Below are 14920 nucleotides of genomic sequence, written 5' to 3'. Positions count from 1 at the left end.
ACTTAACTTGACCTCAATTGTTAATGTACTAGTAAGTCTAGTCATCAATGTATGCAAGGATATAGAGGCAAACCATGAGGCTGCAGTGGGACTCTTGAGGAAGAGGGGCCTAGTCCTGGTTGGTCGCGTGGTCTTGGCTAATGGGTGAAGAGCACGACTGCAGAGAAGGAAAGCCAATGTTCTGACTCCCCTCCTCTATTTTTCACTCTCTGACTTGGCCTCCAACTACAACCGAAACTAGCTCCGACTCCAACTCCACAGCCCTAGTGGCAAGAACCTGCACAGGACACTAGTCTTCAGAGGAACCGGAGCAACAGTAGGGTGAAGGACTGGTTCTAGATTAATTAGAAGATCATGGAAACTTTCATAAAATGCAACTTTCCTGTTAGGAAAAGCCATGCACCATAATGTGACCTCACATTGATCTTTGTAATGGCCTCCTCTCTTCTTATCTTTAAAAAGGGGTGTCCCTTAAACAGCATATACCCCCGGCTCAAAGGATAAGTGATAAAAGTATGATGATTATACAGGGGACCAAAGTGAGCATGTGCGACCGCTGCTCCATTCATAGTTTATAGAAGTGGTGGTCACACATGCTCAGTAGGGGATTTTGGGGCCATTCATTATCTGAATAAGTGGGGATGTACCCACACCGATCATACATTTATCATTTATATTTATTTTTTGTGGCGACATCCTCGGGTACATTTGCAGCGGATGAGTGCACTTTACTGTATAGAGCACACTCAGGAGCTGGGCCTGCTCCATACGGTGCAGGTGTCGGCTGCATTACAAAGCTGGTACCTGAGAGCATTTGTTGTGATGTTGTGTTTGTTCTATGGGTTAGTATAGTATGGTGATAGCAAATTTATATTTGTTTTTATTGTTTGATTACTTCAAAAAAACGAAGTTACAGTTACCAAATCATTTTCCCACAAATTGAACCTCGTAAAAACAAAACAATGGCAACATTCCATTTTTTTCATTCCAACCACTTAGAATTTTTTGTTTTTTAACCATTTTCCATGACAATATAAGGGAAAATGAATGGGGTTGTTCAAAGCTTAAACACGTCCTGCAAAAACAACAAGCCCTTATATGGTTATGTCAATGGAAAAATAAAAAAAAAGCTACGTCTGTTGGGCGGAAAGGAAAATAAAAAAGTGAAAAAAGTTCAAAATGGCTGTATCTCCAAGGGGTTAAAGCTACTGAACCTTCCTCTCCGTACAAATATAGTATACTGTTGGTGACAAAATCCATTGTGTAGCCCTTTTAAGATTTTTGGCTCCTCGTGGGCGGGTCCTAAAACTTGTCTGAATCGCCCAGAAGAGGGAGTGTTTTGTGCAGCAGACAGAACTTGCTATACGCATGAAACTACATGTTCTCAGATTGTGATCACCAAAACAAATAGGCAATCAGAAGGCTTGGAAAAATATAAGTTATGGCAGCTGCGTGTACTTTTTCTCAATCTTATTTCTTTTTCCAATTCCAAATCTCCAACTATCACGGGTCCTTAAGCTTATTGATCTTTTAATATGGGCCAAAGGAACCTTTCGGGTTTGAGAACCCGGGTGCGACTGCAACCTCTGCACCTACTATAGTTACCTGCTAGATAGATTTTATTGGAGACTGAGGCCATTTCTGAGCATCTACAGCCTGGAAGGAGACGATTACAGGCTGCTGGATATTATATGTTATCATTTATAGCTAATTAAACCAGTGTATCATGGTCGTTGACCTGGATATATTGCATATGTGCACATTGCAGCGGATGGTTGCCCCCAATATTCAGTTTTGTGGAGATCGCTATTCTAAAAACCTGACTACTTTGCTCCATTTATTTGCAAGGCAAGAAAGAGCAGTGCAGCTGCCGAGGCGTCGGGCTGTGACGGGGGGATGCTTGTGCTTGACACCTGGTTGATATGCCATTGGCAATTTTCTCCTCTTTATGCTTTTGCCACCAAATTTAGACTAGAGGTCTCCGAGCCGCGATTCGTTCTGTTCCACCCTCCTGCATATGTGCATCGGGTAGCAATGTATACTGGGCGCATTAATGGTGTCGCTCACACTCAGTAATCAGGATTCTATTATATAGGACCCTATGTTACATGCAATTGCCGCAATGCTGCTCGCAGTACAAACGGCGGCACTTTCATTGGGCGCCGATTCCAAGTTTTGCCATGGGACCGTATAATTTCTGTGCACCCGGGCTTATTGGATTGTAGGCAGTCATGATTTACACTGTACATAAAAGACATTTAAGTTGCTGCAGAACAGAATAATACACTTCAGCAACTTTCAAAGAAACTGGAAAAAAAAAAGAAAAATACAGACTTTACCCAACTTTTGTCATTTTAAAGGGTTATTCCCATTTTTGTCAAATGGGTATTGTCAGATAGTGCTTATAAATTAATGCACCTTTGCAATTTACTTCTTATTTAAATTATCAGCCGTTTTTGAGATATTAACAGTTTTCTTTTTTTCTATTTACAGCTCATCGCCTTGGAGACCGACCACCGCTGTTAGGAGGCAGCTGAACAAGCTTTACCAAGCTTTTAAGCTTTTTTTTTTTTTTTTTTTGTTACTGGAGCTTGGAAGCACAGGAGTATGTCGTTACCTCCTAATCCCAGTCCAGTTTCAGCAGCAGCGCTTAAAAGCTAAACAGCAGAGGTGGTCTGTTTCCAAGGCGACGAGCTGTAAACAAACAAAAAAAGTGTTAAATATCTCAAGAACGGCTGCAAATTTGGACAAGCAGTAAATTGCAAAAGTGATACTTTTTACAAGCACTATCCAATGATATCCATCTATGAAGTTGGGAATAACCCTTTAAGGTTCTAAAATCTAGGATTATAAAGTTCTGTCTATCTGCAAATACCACGGAGTTTAATACATATTCTGTATGCACTAAGCTCCCCCTAGTGGTGGCTGCAAGAAGCTTGAATTTTATCATTAAAAGGGTTGTCTCATGTTCTTAAATGGTTAACATTTTGGTTCGCTCATGCTGGATGTACCGCACTTACTGCAGAGGTGAACTACACGACCCATAATACTGCAGTGTCATTAATATCTGAGCAAAGCTTGTACTAAGGTCCAAGCTACAGATTACGGGATGTGCAGAACAGCAGAATCTATTGATAAAAAAAGTTTTCTTGATCGTGCAGAACTGTGCGTTGGATAACATCACATCTATAACATTTATTACATCTATACCAGTCTTATGCCATCTTTACATCCATTATATAATAGTCACAGAAGCAGGTAAATAATAAAACTGGAGCTTCCCGTGGTCACCACTAGAGGGAGCTTACTGTATACTGTTCATACATTAAACTCCATAGTAACAGTATGCAGGAAACTCATCAGCTCCCTCTGGTGTTCAATGTAAAAATAAATTTTTCATAAAAGTTTCTCCCAACAGTTAATGTATCATAGAGTCATATTGATCAGCATTAAACAGGAGAAATGAAATATTACACTCCAGGTGCATCATATGGAGTTGTGTTCTGCCTAATAGCTGGCTAGTGAATTTTGGTAGAAAAAAATAAAGTCAGGTTTTCATAATAGGATTTATGAAATATGTTTTCTAAACCGAGACAATCCCTTTAATTGATGGTATTGCCGTATGAGAAGTTTTTTTTTTGATATGACATTTACATTGGACTTTTTTTTTCCTGCAGCTTCAATAGTTATTGGGAAGTGGTGGTGCGAGATGGAACCATGTTTAGAGGGGGAGGAATGTAAGACGCTGCCAGATAACTCAGGATGGATGTGTGCAACTGGCAATAAGATAAAGACCACTAGAGTAAGTATCAGACGGCGTCTGACGGTGGGTACGAGAAGCGCCATTGTGTTCGTATAGTGTGAATAGAATCATGTTTTTGTAAAACACTCGCATTTCCCATAAAATACTCATTCTGTAACATCTGATCTTTAGAGCTCTGCCCTGTGCTGTCCCTCAGTTACTCCTCCTGGAAACGCATGTTTGGGAGCTGCCATTGCACTTTTCAAGGTTTGTCCAATCAGTGCCGAGAGCTGCAGACTGAGTAGGGACACACGAGATTGACAAGGTGAATGGCAATCCCCAAACATTTCCAGGTACCTGTAGAATACTCTCTTAAGGAGCAAACATACATTTGTACATGAGAGTTTAAAAAAAATAATAATAATTTTGTTTTCATTATTTGAGCAAGGTCTAATCTTAAATCTTTTTATTTAAAGCATTTTTGTCTCCAGAGCTCACAGTACAAACTGTATAACTAATAAACTTCATCTTAGACCTGACGAGGCTGGTGTATTTACTCTGAAAACCTGCCATAGTGACTGTATAATCCTGACATTAAGAGGAGTCTATCTATTGAATGAAATCGCTAAGGAGACAGTGTATTCAGTATCCACATACCCAGCCTGAAAACTGCAGCTTGTACTGAGCAGTGTGAGATCCATGCAGCAGGGAGGAGGGGCACTGAGAACATATCAATAAGTAGAGGTGGGTGGAGATTCAGAAGGAGGGAGGAGGGACACAGATGCTATCAATCAGGAGAGGCGGGTGGAGATTCAGTGGGAAGGAGGGACTCTGAGAAGCAATCAATCAGGAGAGGCGGGTGGAGATTCAGAAGCAGGGAGGAGGGACACTGAGAAGTTATCAATCAGGAGAGGTGGCTGGAGATTCAGAAGCAGGGAGGAGGGACACAGACACTATCAATCAGGAGAGGCGGGTGGAGATTCAGAAGCAGGGAGGAGGAACTCTGAGAAGCTATCAATCAGGAGAGGTGGCTGGAGATTCAGAAGCAGGGAGGAAGAACTCAGAAGCTATCAATCAGGAGAGGCGGGTGGAGATTCAGAAGCAGGGAGGAGGGACACTATGAAGCTATCAATCAGGAGAGGTGGCTGGAGATTCAGAAGCAGGGAGGAGGAACTCTGAGAAGCTATCAATCAGGAGAGGCGGGTGGAGATTCAGAAGCAGGGAGGAGGGACACTATGAAGCTATCAATCAGGAGAGGTGGCTGGAGATTCAGAAGCAGGGAGGAGGAACTCTGAGAAGCTATCAATCAGGAGAGGTGGCTGGAGATTCAGAAGCAGGGAGGAAGAACTCTGAGAAGCTATCAATCAGGAGAGGCGGGTGGAGATTCAGAAGCAGGGAGGAGGGACACTATGAAGCTATCAATCAGGAGAGGTGGCTGGAGATTCAGAAGCAGGGAGGAGGAACTCTGAGAAGCTATCAATCAGGAGAGGCGGGTGGAGATTCAGAAGCAGGGAGGAGGGACACTATGAAGCTATCAATCAGGAGAGGTGGCTGGAGATTCAGAAGCAGGGAGGAGGAACTCTGAGAAGCTATCAATCAGGAGAGGCGGGTGGAGATTCAGAAGCAGGGAGGAGGGACACAGACACTATCAATCAGGAGAGGCGGGTGGAGATTCAGAAGCAGGGAGGAGGAACTCTGAGAAGCTATCAATCAGGAGAGGTGGCTGGAGATTCAGAAGCAGGGAGGAGGAACTCTGAGAAGCTATCAATCAGGAGAGGTGGCTGGAGATTCAGAAGCAGGGAGGAAGAACTCTGAGAAGCTATCAATCAGGAGAGGCGGGTGGAGATTCAGAAGCAGGGAGGAGGGACACTATGAAGCTATCAATCAGGAGAGGTGGCTGGAGATCCAGAAGCAGGGAGGAGGAACTCTGAGAAGCTATCAATCAGGAGAGGCGGGTGGAGATTCAGAAGCAGGGAGGAGGGACACTATGAAGCTATCAATCAGGAGAGGTGGCTGGAGATTCAGAAGCAGGGAGGAGGAACTCTGAGAAGCTATCAATCAGGAGAGGCGGGTGGAGATTCAGAAGCAGGGAGGAGGGACACAGACACTATCAATCAGGAGAGGCGGGTGGAGATTCAGAAGCAGGGAGGAGGAACTCTGAGAAGCTATCAATCAGTAGAGGTGGCTGGAGATTCAGAAGCAGGGAGGAGGAACTCTGAGAAGCTATCAATCAGGAGAGGCGGGTGGAGATTCAGAAGCAGGGAGGAGGAACTCTGAGAAGCTATCAATCAGGAGAGGTGGCTGGAGATTCAGAAGCAGGGAGGAAGAACTCTGAGAAGCTATCAATCAGGAGAGGCGGGTGGAGATTCAGAAGCAGGGAGGAGGGACACTATGAAGCTATCAATCAGGAGAGGTGGCTGGAGATCCAGAAGCAGGGAGGAGGAACTCTGAGAAGCTATCAATCAGGAGAGGCGGGTGGAGATTCAGAAGCAGGGAGGAGGGACACTATGAAGCTATCAATCAGGAGAGGTGGCTGGAGATTCAGAAGCAGGGAGGAGGAACTCTGAGAAGCTATCAATCAGGAGAGGCGGGTGGAGATTCAGAAGCAGGGAGGAGGGACACAGACACTATCAATCAGGAGAGGCGGGTGGAGATTCAGAAGCAGGGAGGAGGAACTCTGAGAAGCTATCAATCAGGAGAGGTGGCTGGAGATTCAGAAGCAGGGAGGAGGAACTCTGAGAAGCTATCAATCAGTAGAGGTGGCTGGAGATTCAGAAGCAGGGAGGAGGAACTCTGAGAAGCTATCAATCAGGAGAGGTGGCTGGAGATTCAGAAGCAGGGAGGAAGAACTCTGAGAAGCTATCAATCAGGAGAGGCGGGTGGAGATTCAGAAGCAGGGAGGAGGGACACTATGAAGCTATCAATCAGGAGAGGTGGCTGGAGATCCAGAAGCAGGGAGGAGGAACTCTGAGAAGCTATCAATCAGGAGAGGTGGCTGGAGATCCAGAAGCAGGGAGGAGGAACTCTGAGAAGCTATCAATCAGGAGAGGCGGGTGGAGATTCAGAAGCAGGGAGGAGGGACACAGACACTATCAATCAGGAGAGGCGGGTGGAGATTCAGAAGCAGGGAGGAGGAACTCTGAGAAGCTATCAATCAGGAGAGGTGGCTGGAGATTCAGAAGCAGGGAGGAGGAACTCTGAGAAGCTATCAATCAGTAGAGGTGGCTGGAGATTCAGAAGCAGGGAGGAGGAACTCTGAGAAGCTATCAATCAGGAGAGGCGGGTGGAGATTCAGAAGCAGGGAGGAGGAACTCTGAGAAGCTATCAATCAGGAGAGGTGGCTGGAGATTCAGAAGCAGGGAGGAAGAACTCTGAGAAGCTATCAATCAGGAGAGGCGGGTGGAGATTCAGAAGCAGGGAGGAGGGACACTATGAAGCTATCAATCAGGAGAGGTGGCTGGAGATCCAGAAGCAGGGAGGAGGAACTCTGAGAAGCTATCAATCAGGAGAGGTGGGTGGAGATTCAGAAGCAGGGAGGAGGGACACAGACACTATCAATCAGGAGAGGCGGGTGGAGATTCAGAAGCAGGGAGGAGGAACTCTGAGAAGCTATCAATCAGGAGAGGTGGCTGGAGATTCAGAAGCAGGGAGGAGGAACTCTGAGAAGCTATCAATCAGTAGAGGTGGCTGGAGATTCAGAAGCAGGGAGGAGGAACTCTGAGAAGCTATCAATCAGGAGAGGCGGGTGGAGATTCAGAAGCAGGGAGGAGGAACTCTGAGAAGCTATCAATCAGGAGAGGTGGCTGGAGATTCAGAAGCAGGGAGGAAGAACTCTGAGAAGCTATCAATCAGGAGAGGCGGGTGGAGATTCAGAAGCAGGGAGGAGGGACACTATGAAGCTATCAATCAGGAGAGGTGGCTGGAGATCCAGAAGCAGGGAGGAGGAACTCTGAGAAGCTATCAATCAGGAGAGGCGGGTGGAGATTCAGAAGCAGGGAGGAGGGACACTATGAAGCTATCAATCAGGAGAGGTGGCTGGAGATTCAGAAGCAGGGAGGAGGAACTCTGAGAAGCTATCAATCAGGAGAGGCGGGTGGAGATTCAGAAGCAGGGAGGAGGGACACAGACACTATCAATCAGGAGAGGCGGGTGGAGATTCAGAAGCAGGGAGGAGGAACTCTGAGAAGCTATCAATCAGTAGAGGTGGCTGGAGATTCAGAAGCAGGGAGGAGGAACTCTGAGAAGCTATCAATCAGTAGAGGTGGGTGGAGATTCAGAAGCAGGGAGGAGGGACACAGACACTATCAATCAGGAGAGGTGGGTGAAGATTCAGCTTAGGAGGATGGACAACAAGAAGTTGTTAATCAGAAAAACGGGCAGAAATTCAGGAGCAGGCAGGACACCAGGGAGTTATGTCAGACTAAGTGGGCTTAAGTTCAACCGCAGCAGGGAGAAAGGACACAAAGAAGTTGTCAATTAGACAAATTGGGCAGAAATTTAACAGTAGCACAGAGAATGGCCAGTGAGGAGCTGTCAGTTAGACCAGGAGGGCAGAGATTCAGCTGCAGCAGTGAGGATGGACACTAAGGAGCTCTCAATTAGACTAAGTGGGCACAATTTCGTCAGCAACAGGGAGGAGGGACATTGAGGAGCTGCTATTTAGGATAAGTGGGCAGAAATTCATCAGCAGTAGGGAGGAAGAACACGGATTTGCTATCAGTCAGACTGGGGAAACACATAGAGGGAAACTTTCATAAAGGATTATATTACCATTCATGGATTATCAAAGTAAGTACACCAACCGCATCAGGTCTAAGAACTCTATTTAACAATGTATGCAGTTTGTATTGTGAAAATTGGTGACAGATTTAGTTCACGGTGTTCACTTGGAGTTTGTCCACTGAAGCTAGAAAATCCCTTCCATTTGCATTTAGAGGAGCAATGACAGAGGGACATCTCAATGCAAAAGCTCAGAAATTGTTAATTAATGGGAAACTGACCCAATATTTCCTTTTATCATCGCTGAATACTTTGTGGATTTCCTCATTACTGCAATGCAACATTTTGTTGATAATTTTTTTTTTCATATCTTTTGACCAAATTATTATTGTACAGAACGACATTATAATCTGTTAGATGCAACATGTTTATTTCTGCTCCAAGAGGGCTCACTTTTTTGTTTTGTTTTTAAGTTTCAGGGTCACACATGACCACCTTCATGCAAGGCAAGATGGCATCTGAGGCCCTGAAACATCGTAGGTATAGTCACTGTTGTCACTGAAAACGGCCGACTGCTCACACTCGCCGTCATCCTCATCGCTGATACAGGAACAATCCCAATATCCATCAACTATGCACCTAGATAAGAGACGTGTGGGGGTCCGCTGTTATAGGGGGCCCCAGACTGCTGTTATAGGGGGCTCCAGACTGCTGTTATAGGGGGTTCCAGACTGCTGTTATAGGGGGATCCAGACTGCTGTTATAGGGGGCTCCAGACTGCTGTTATAGGGGGCTCCAGACTGCTGTTATAGGGGGATCCAGACTGCTGTTATAGGGGGCTCCAGACTGCTGTTATAGGGGGCTCCAGACTGCTGTTATAGGGGGCTCCAGACTGCTGTTATAGGGGGCTCCAGACTGCTGTTATAGGGGGCTCCAGACTGCTGTTTTAGGGGGCTCCAGACTGCGGTTATAGGGGGATCCAGACTGCTATTATAGGGGGCTCCAGACAACACTCCCAGACTGCTGTTATAGGGGGCTCCAGACTGCTGTTATAGGGGGCTCCAGACTGCTGTTATAGGGGGCTACAGACTGCCCATTCAGACTGCTGTTATAGGGGGCTCCAGACTGCTGTTATAGGGGGCTCCAGACTGCTGTTATAGGGGGCTCCAGACTGCTGTTATAGGGGGTTCCAGACTGCTGTTATAGGGGGCTCCAGACTGCTGTTATAGGGGGCTCCAGACTGCTGTTATAGGGGGCTCCAGACTGCTGTTATAGGGGGCTCCAGACTGCTGTTATAGGGGGCTCCAGACTGCTGTTATAGGGGGTTCCAGACTGCTGTTATAGGGGGCTCCAGACTGCGGTTATAGGGGGATCCAGACTGCTATTATAGGGGGCTCCAGACAACACTCCCAGACTGCTGTTATAGGGGGCTCCAGACTGCTGTTATAGGGGGCTCCAGACTGCTGTTATAGGGGGCTACAGACTGCCCATCCAGACTGCTGTTATAGGGGGCTCCAGACTGCTGTTATAGGGGGCTCCAGACTGCTGTTATAGGGGGTTCCAGACTGCTGTTATAGGGGGCTCCAGACTGCGGTTATAGGGGGATCCAGACTGCCATTATAGGGGGCTCCAGACTGCTGTTATAGGGGGCTCCAGACTGCTGTTATAGGGGGCTCCAGACTGCTGTTATAGGGGGCTACAGACTGCCCATCCAGACTGCTGTTATAGGGGGCTCCAGACTGCTGTTATAGGGGGCTCCAGACTGCTGTTATAGGGGGCTACAGACTGCCCATCCAGACTGCTGTTATAGGGGGCTCCAAACTGCTGTTATAGGGGGCTCCAGACTGCTGTTACAGGGGGCTCCAGACTGCTGTTATAGGGGGCTCCAGACTGCGGTTATAGGGGGATCCAGACTGCTATTATAGGGGGCTCCAGACAACACTCCCAGACTGCTGTTATAGGGGGCTCCAGACTGCTGTTATAGGGGGCTACAGACTGCTGTTATAGGGGGCTACAGACTGCCCATCCAGACTGCTGTTATAGGGGGCTCCAGACTGCTGTTATAGGGGGCTCCAGACTGCTGTTATAGGGGGCTCCAGACTGCCCATCCAGACTGCTGTTATAGGGGGCTCCAGACTGCTGTTATAGGGGGTTCCACACTGCTGTTATTGGGGGCTCCAGACTGCGGTTATAGGGGGATCCAGACTGCTATTATAGGGGGCTCCAGACAACACTCCCAGACTGCTGTTATAGGGGGCTCCAGACTGCTGTTATAGGGGGCTCCAGACTGCTGTTATAGGGGGCTACAGACTGCTGTTATAGGGGGCTCCAGACTGCTGTTATAGGGGGCTACAGACTGCCCATCCAGACTGCTGTTATAGGGGGCTACAGACTGCCCATCCAGACTGCTGTTATAGGGGGCTACAGACTGCTGTTATAGGGGGCTACAGACTGCCCATCCAGACTGCTGTTATAGGGGGCTCCAGACTGCTGTTATGGGGGGGGGGTTTCTTTCAGTAAGAGCATTACATTAATATTACAGTAAGAATCCCTCACCAGTGACTACATCTCAGTGAGGCTTCTCCTGGATAATACCAGTCTCTATACATAATTAATACTGTTTGCTGTATACTTAACTTGGATCTACTCTAAGAAATAAAACAGCTACAAGGTAAACACAGACTGGAGCACATGAGACAGAACGAGCCATGATTATTAGCGGGATATGGACAGAGCCCCGGAGCAATGACATTAATTGACTGCTTGCTGAAAATGAACCCGTATACTGTAACCAGAGCCCAGCCACAAATACAGGGAAACATCCATGTTACTGCATTGCTTTATTTTACAACATGAAACATCAAAGATAGAAAGGTGGATGGATGCTTTATGGATGGATGGTGAATAGATACATGGAGGATGGATGGCTGAAGTATGAGTGATGGCTGGAAGGTGGGTGGCTGGATGTTGGATGGTGGATGGATGGCTGAAGGATGGCTGATGGATGGATAGATGGGTGATGAATGATGGATGGTTTATGGATAGAAGGTGGATGGATGGCAGAGGGATGGCTGATGGATAGATGGATGGATGGATGGATGGATGGATGGCAGAAGAATGGCTGATGGATAGATGGATGGCTGAAGGATGGCAAACGGATGGTGTATGGATGGATGGATAGATGGTGGGTGGATGGGTAGATGTTGGATGGATATATGGGGTGAATGGATGGATAGATGAATAGATGGATGGATGGCAGAAGAATGGCTGATTGATGAATGGATGATGGATGGATGGCAGAAGAATGGCTGATTGATGAATGGATGATGGATGGATGGCAGAAGAATGGCTGATGGATAGATGGATGGCTGAAAGATGGTGGATGGATGGTGTATGGATGGATCAATAGATAGATGATGGTTTGATGGGTAGATGGCGGATGGATACATGGTGAATGGATGGATGCATAGATGGATGGACGGTGGATGGATGGCAGAAGAATGGCTGATGGATGGATGGTGGATGGTGGGTGGATGGGTAGATGGTGGATGATACATGGGGTGAATGGATGGATAGATGAATAGATGGATGGATGGGGGATGAATGATGGATGGATGGTTTATGGATGGATGGCAGAAGAATGGCTGATGATTGATGAATGGATGGTGGAAGAATGGCTGATGGATAGATGGATGGCTGAAGCTGAAGGATGGTGGATGGATGGTGTATGGATGGATGGGTAGATGGAGGATGGATACATGGTGAATGGATAGATGAATAGATGGATGGATGGTGGATGGATACATGGTGAATGGATAGATGAATAGATGAATGGACGGTGGATGGATGTCGGATAGTTTTCTGTTTAGAATGTTTAATGTTCTAGATCTACAGATCTAAAATCCTATTTTGATGATATTTCCTGATGATCTTATGATTATTGAATGAAACGTGCTGTAAACTAATAGTAAATATATTTAGACAATTTCCAAATCTCTAAACATTTTTTTTTTTTTCAGATTCATCCAAGATCCTAAGATTAGTTTTTCCGGCCATCATCACATCCACCTGCGGATGAATGAGGACGCCATATACAAACTTTCATCTCTTTGGGAAAAAAAACAAACAAAAAAAAAGTACCCTAAGGATTTACAAGCCAAATGGATATTTTACTTGCACTTTTGACTTTTTGATGAAAAACTCTCAGTGGTTTCACTATGTGAAATAAAATTATCCATGGGGAGCAAGAAGTTTGCAAATAATTGCGCTACACGTTGACTTTGGCCAAGAACGGGACACGAAATATTAGAATGTTCTATAGGATGTGGAATTATGGATTGATATCATCCAAGAATCATGTATATATAGATGACGGACCTTCCGCTAAGACGTTACTGACTCCTTCCTATACCAGGACTACTCCCCTGTTTATATCGGTAGGTTTAATCTGGCTTGACGAGGGTCCAACTTCTCACGCAACTCTACGAGAATCTTCAACATTCCACACGGAATCAAGATCTTCCTTCAATTCCGGATGAACATGTTGATGATGAAATATGTTTTTTTTTTTCTATTGTGTTCCGGAAGCTTTTTACCCATGTGTGATTATAGCATGCCAGCTTTGATTATGTCAACATTTCTATTCAAACGGTCGCTCCCGCCATCTTCCAACAAAGTATTTTTTTATGGGAAGTTCAACGGAGAAGGAAGCAATGTCAAATGCGCCCACCATGGAGAATGGCCACGAGTCTACGGCTGTCGGGGTCTTTGTATTATCACTGGTGTAAATAAGATGTCGGCAGGATTTGTATAAATCGGTGCTGTCTGCAGTAAACCCCACTGTTTTGCACTTGCTTATTCCTTTAAAAGTAAAAGTCTTAATAAACATTATTTTGTTTGATTTTTTATTTTTATTTTTATTATTGTCGTGGACATCCGAGTGAAATCCCATTGAGTATAGAAATGCCAGAAAAATAAAATACTTTTAAAGCATCACATACATATGGAAACAAAATGGTCTCTTTCATCAGATTTTGCATAAATCAATAGTTCAACTATGTATCAGACAAAATGTACTTCTTTCCCCACTTATGAGCCACTTCTCTTCCCTCTTGAAATCATCATTCAGTCTGACAAAACTGCTGAAATCTTTCCAATTCCAAACAGGTCAGATGGCAAATTCATTGATCTGCCTATTGAAATCTACGGAGAAGGGAAAAGGAGGGAGGAGCACGGCGACAGAAAGACATAGAGAAATGCTTCTTTCTACACTTATGAGGCACTTTTCCTACCTTATGATATCATCAGTCTGAAAAATTGCTTAAATCTGTCCAAGTCAGAATGGAATTTTACTGATGGATCAGATTAAAGCCGCCTATTGAAGTCTATGGGGAAGGTAAAAGGAGGAGCTGAGTGAGCGAGAGGCAGAGATAAATGCTTTTTTCTCCACTTATGAGCCACTTCACCCTCTTACTTCCTGAAATCATCATTCACTTTGAAAAACTGCTAAAATCTAAAAGACTCAAGACAAGCCAGACTGACATTTCAATGAAGGATCAGGTTACAGCTACCTTTTGAAGTCTATGGAGAATAGAGATAAGGAAGGAGATAAGCAGAGTGAGAAAGAGTCACAGAGACAGAACTTTAACTATTTAGTGTTTTGTCAAACTCCAGTGCTAGATTCACAGCTACACTGCTCAACACTGCTGTATAATGTCCTCCATAGTGCTGTTGATATGCTACGTAGAGACCTAGGAATCCCTCACTTGTGTCAGCTGTGTATGGGAGATATCAAAGCAACTCATCTCCACCCACTAGCTCAGAGACAACTGAAAATTAGAGATAGGGTAAAAAAGTGAAAAATGAAGGATGCAAGTCACATAGCAGCCAGAAATAAGGAATGCATTGTGATGCTTCCAATGACCAGCAAAACCAAGAGGCAGTGGGGATTTCTTTCACTGAATTAATACAGTGGCGCCATTAGCACGTAGGTGAGCCTGGTACTGCAGCCTTGTTCAATCAAATAGACTGAACTGCAGTACCTGACATGGCCACATGCACTTGGTGTCGCTGTGTCATGGAACCATAGGGAAGGTGCTGTGTTGATCCACTAAGCTTCACTGTGCCTTCAATCTCCTGGCGATCGGTCAATCTCACATTGGTGGACTACAGTGTACGGAGTGGCATGATTGCTCTGCGCTTGCGTTGATGACCTGGGCTCCAATCTGCATGGAGTTTATATGTTCTTACTGTGATTTTCAGGGATTTCTCACCAGTTCTTGAGCTTCCTCCACATTACCAAACATATTGATAGGTTTTATTAAACCTGATGAATTAAACATAATTTTTGCAATTAATACATGCATTTAATTAGAAAAAAAAAAAACTGTCCCGGTGCAGAGCAACCCCTTTAAAGTGAAATTTCACCTTCTAAAATTCTGTTCCATCATACAGTCCGAG

The 14920-nt window shown here is 45.4% G+C and overlaps 1 protein-coding gene across 3 annotated transcripts in view; it reads left to right on the top strand.

Annotated features, from left to right (window-relative positions):
• TAFA1 (TAFA chemokine like family member 1) overlaps nt 1–13361 on the top strand; it is a 396893-nt gene extending 383532 nt beyond the window's left edge. The window contains exons 5-7 of one of the 3 annotated variants that reach the window (XM_069736534.1): nt 3678–3802; nt 8935–8997; nt 12481–13361. In XM_069736534.1, the coding sequence (XP_069592635.1) occupies nt 3678–3802; nt 8935–8952 (143 nt within the window). In that variant the 3' untranslated portion in view covers nt 8953–8997; nt 12481–13361. Of the gene's footprint in view, nt 1–3677; nt 3803–8934; nt 9002–12480 lie in introns of all 3 variants that reach the window. The other 2 variants (XM_069736535.1, XM_069736533.1) reach the window with 2 other exon arrangements.
• Nucleotides 13362–14920: the final 1559 nt, after the last annotated feature.

This window comes from Ranitomeya imitator, chromosome 8 (assembly GCF_032444005.1).
Source record: "Ranitomeya imitator isolate aRanImi1 chromosome 8, aRanImi1.pri, whole genome shotgun sequence".
NCBI lineage: Eukaryota > Metazoa > Chordata > Amphibia > Anura > Dendrobatidae > Ranitomeya > Ranitomeya imitator.
Note: the sequence above shows the minus strand (reverse complement) of the source record. Positions and strands in the feature narration are given on the sequence as shown.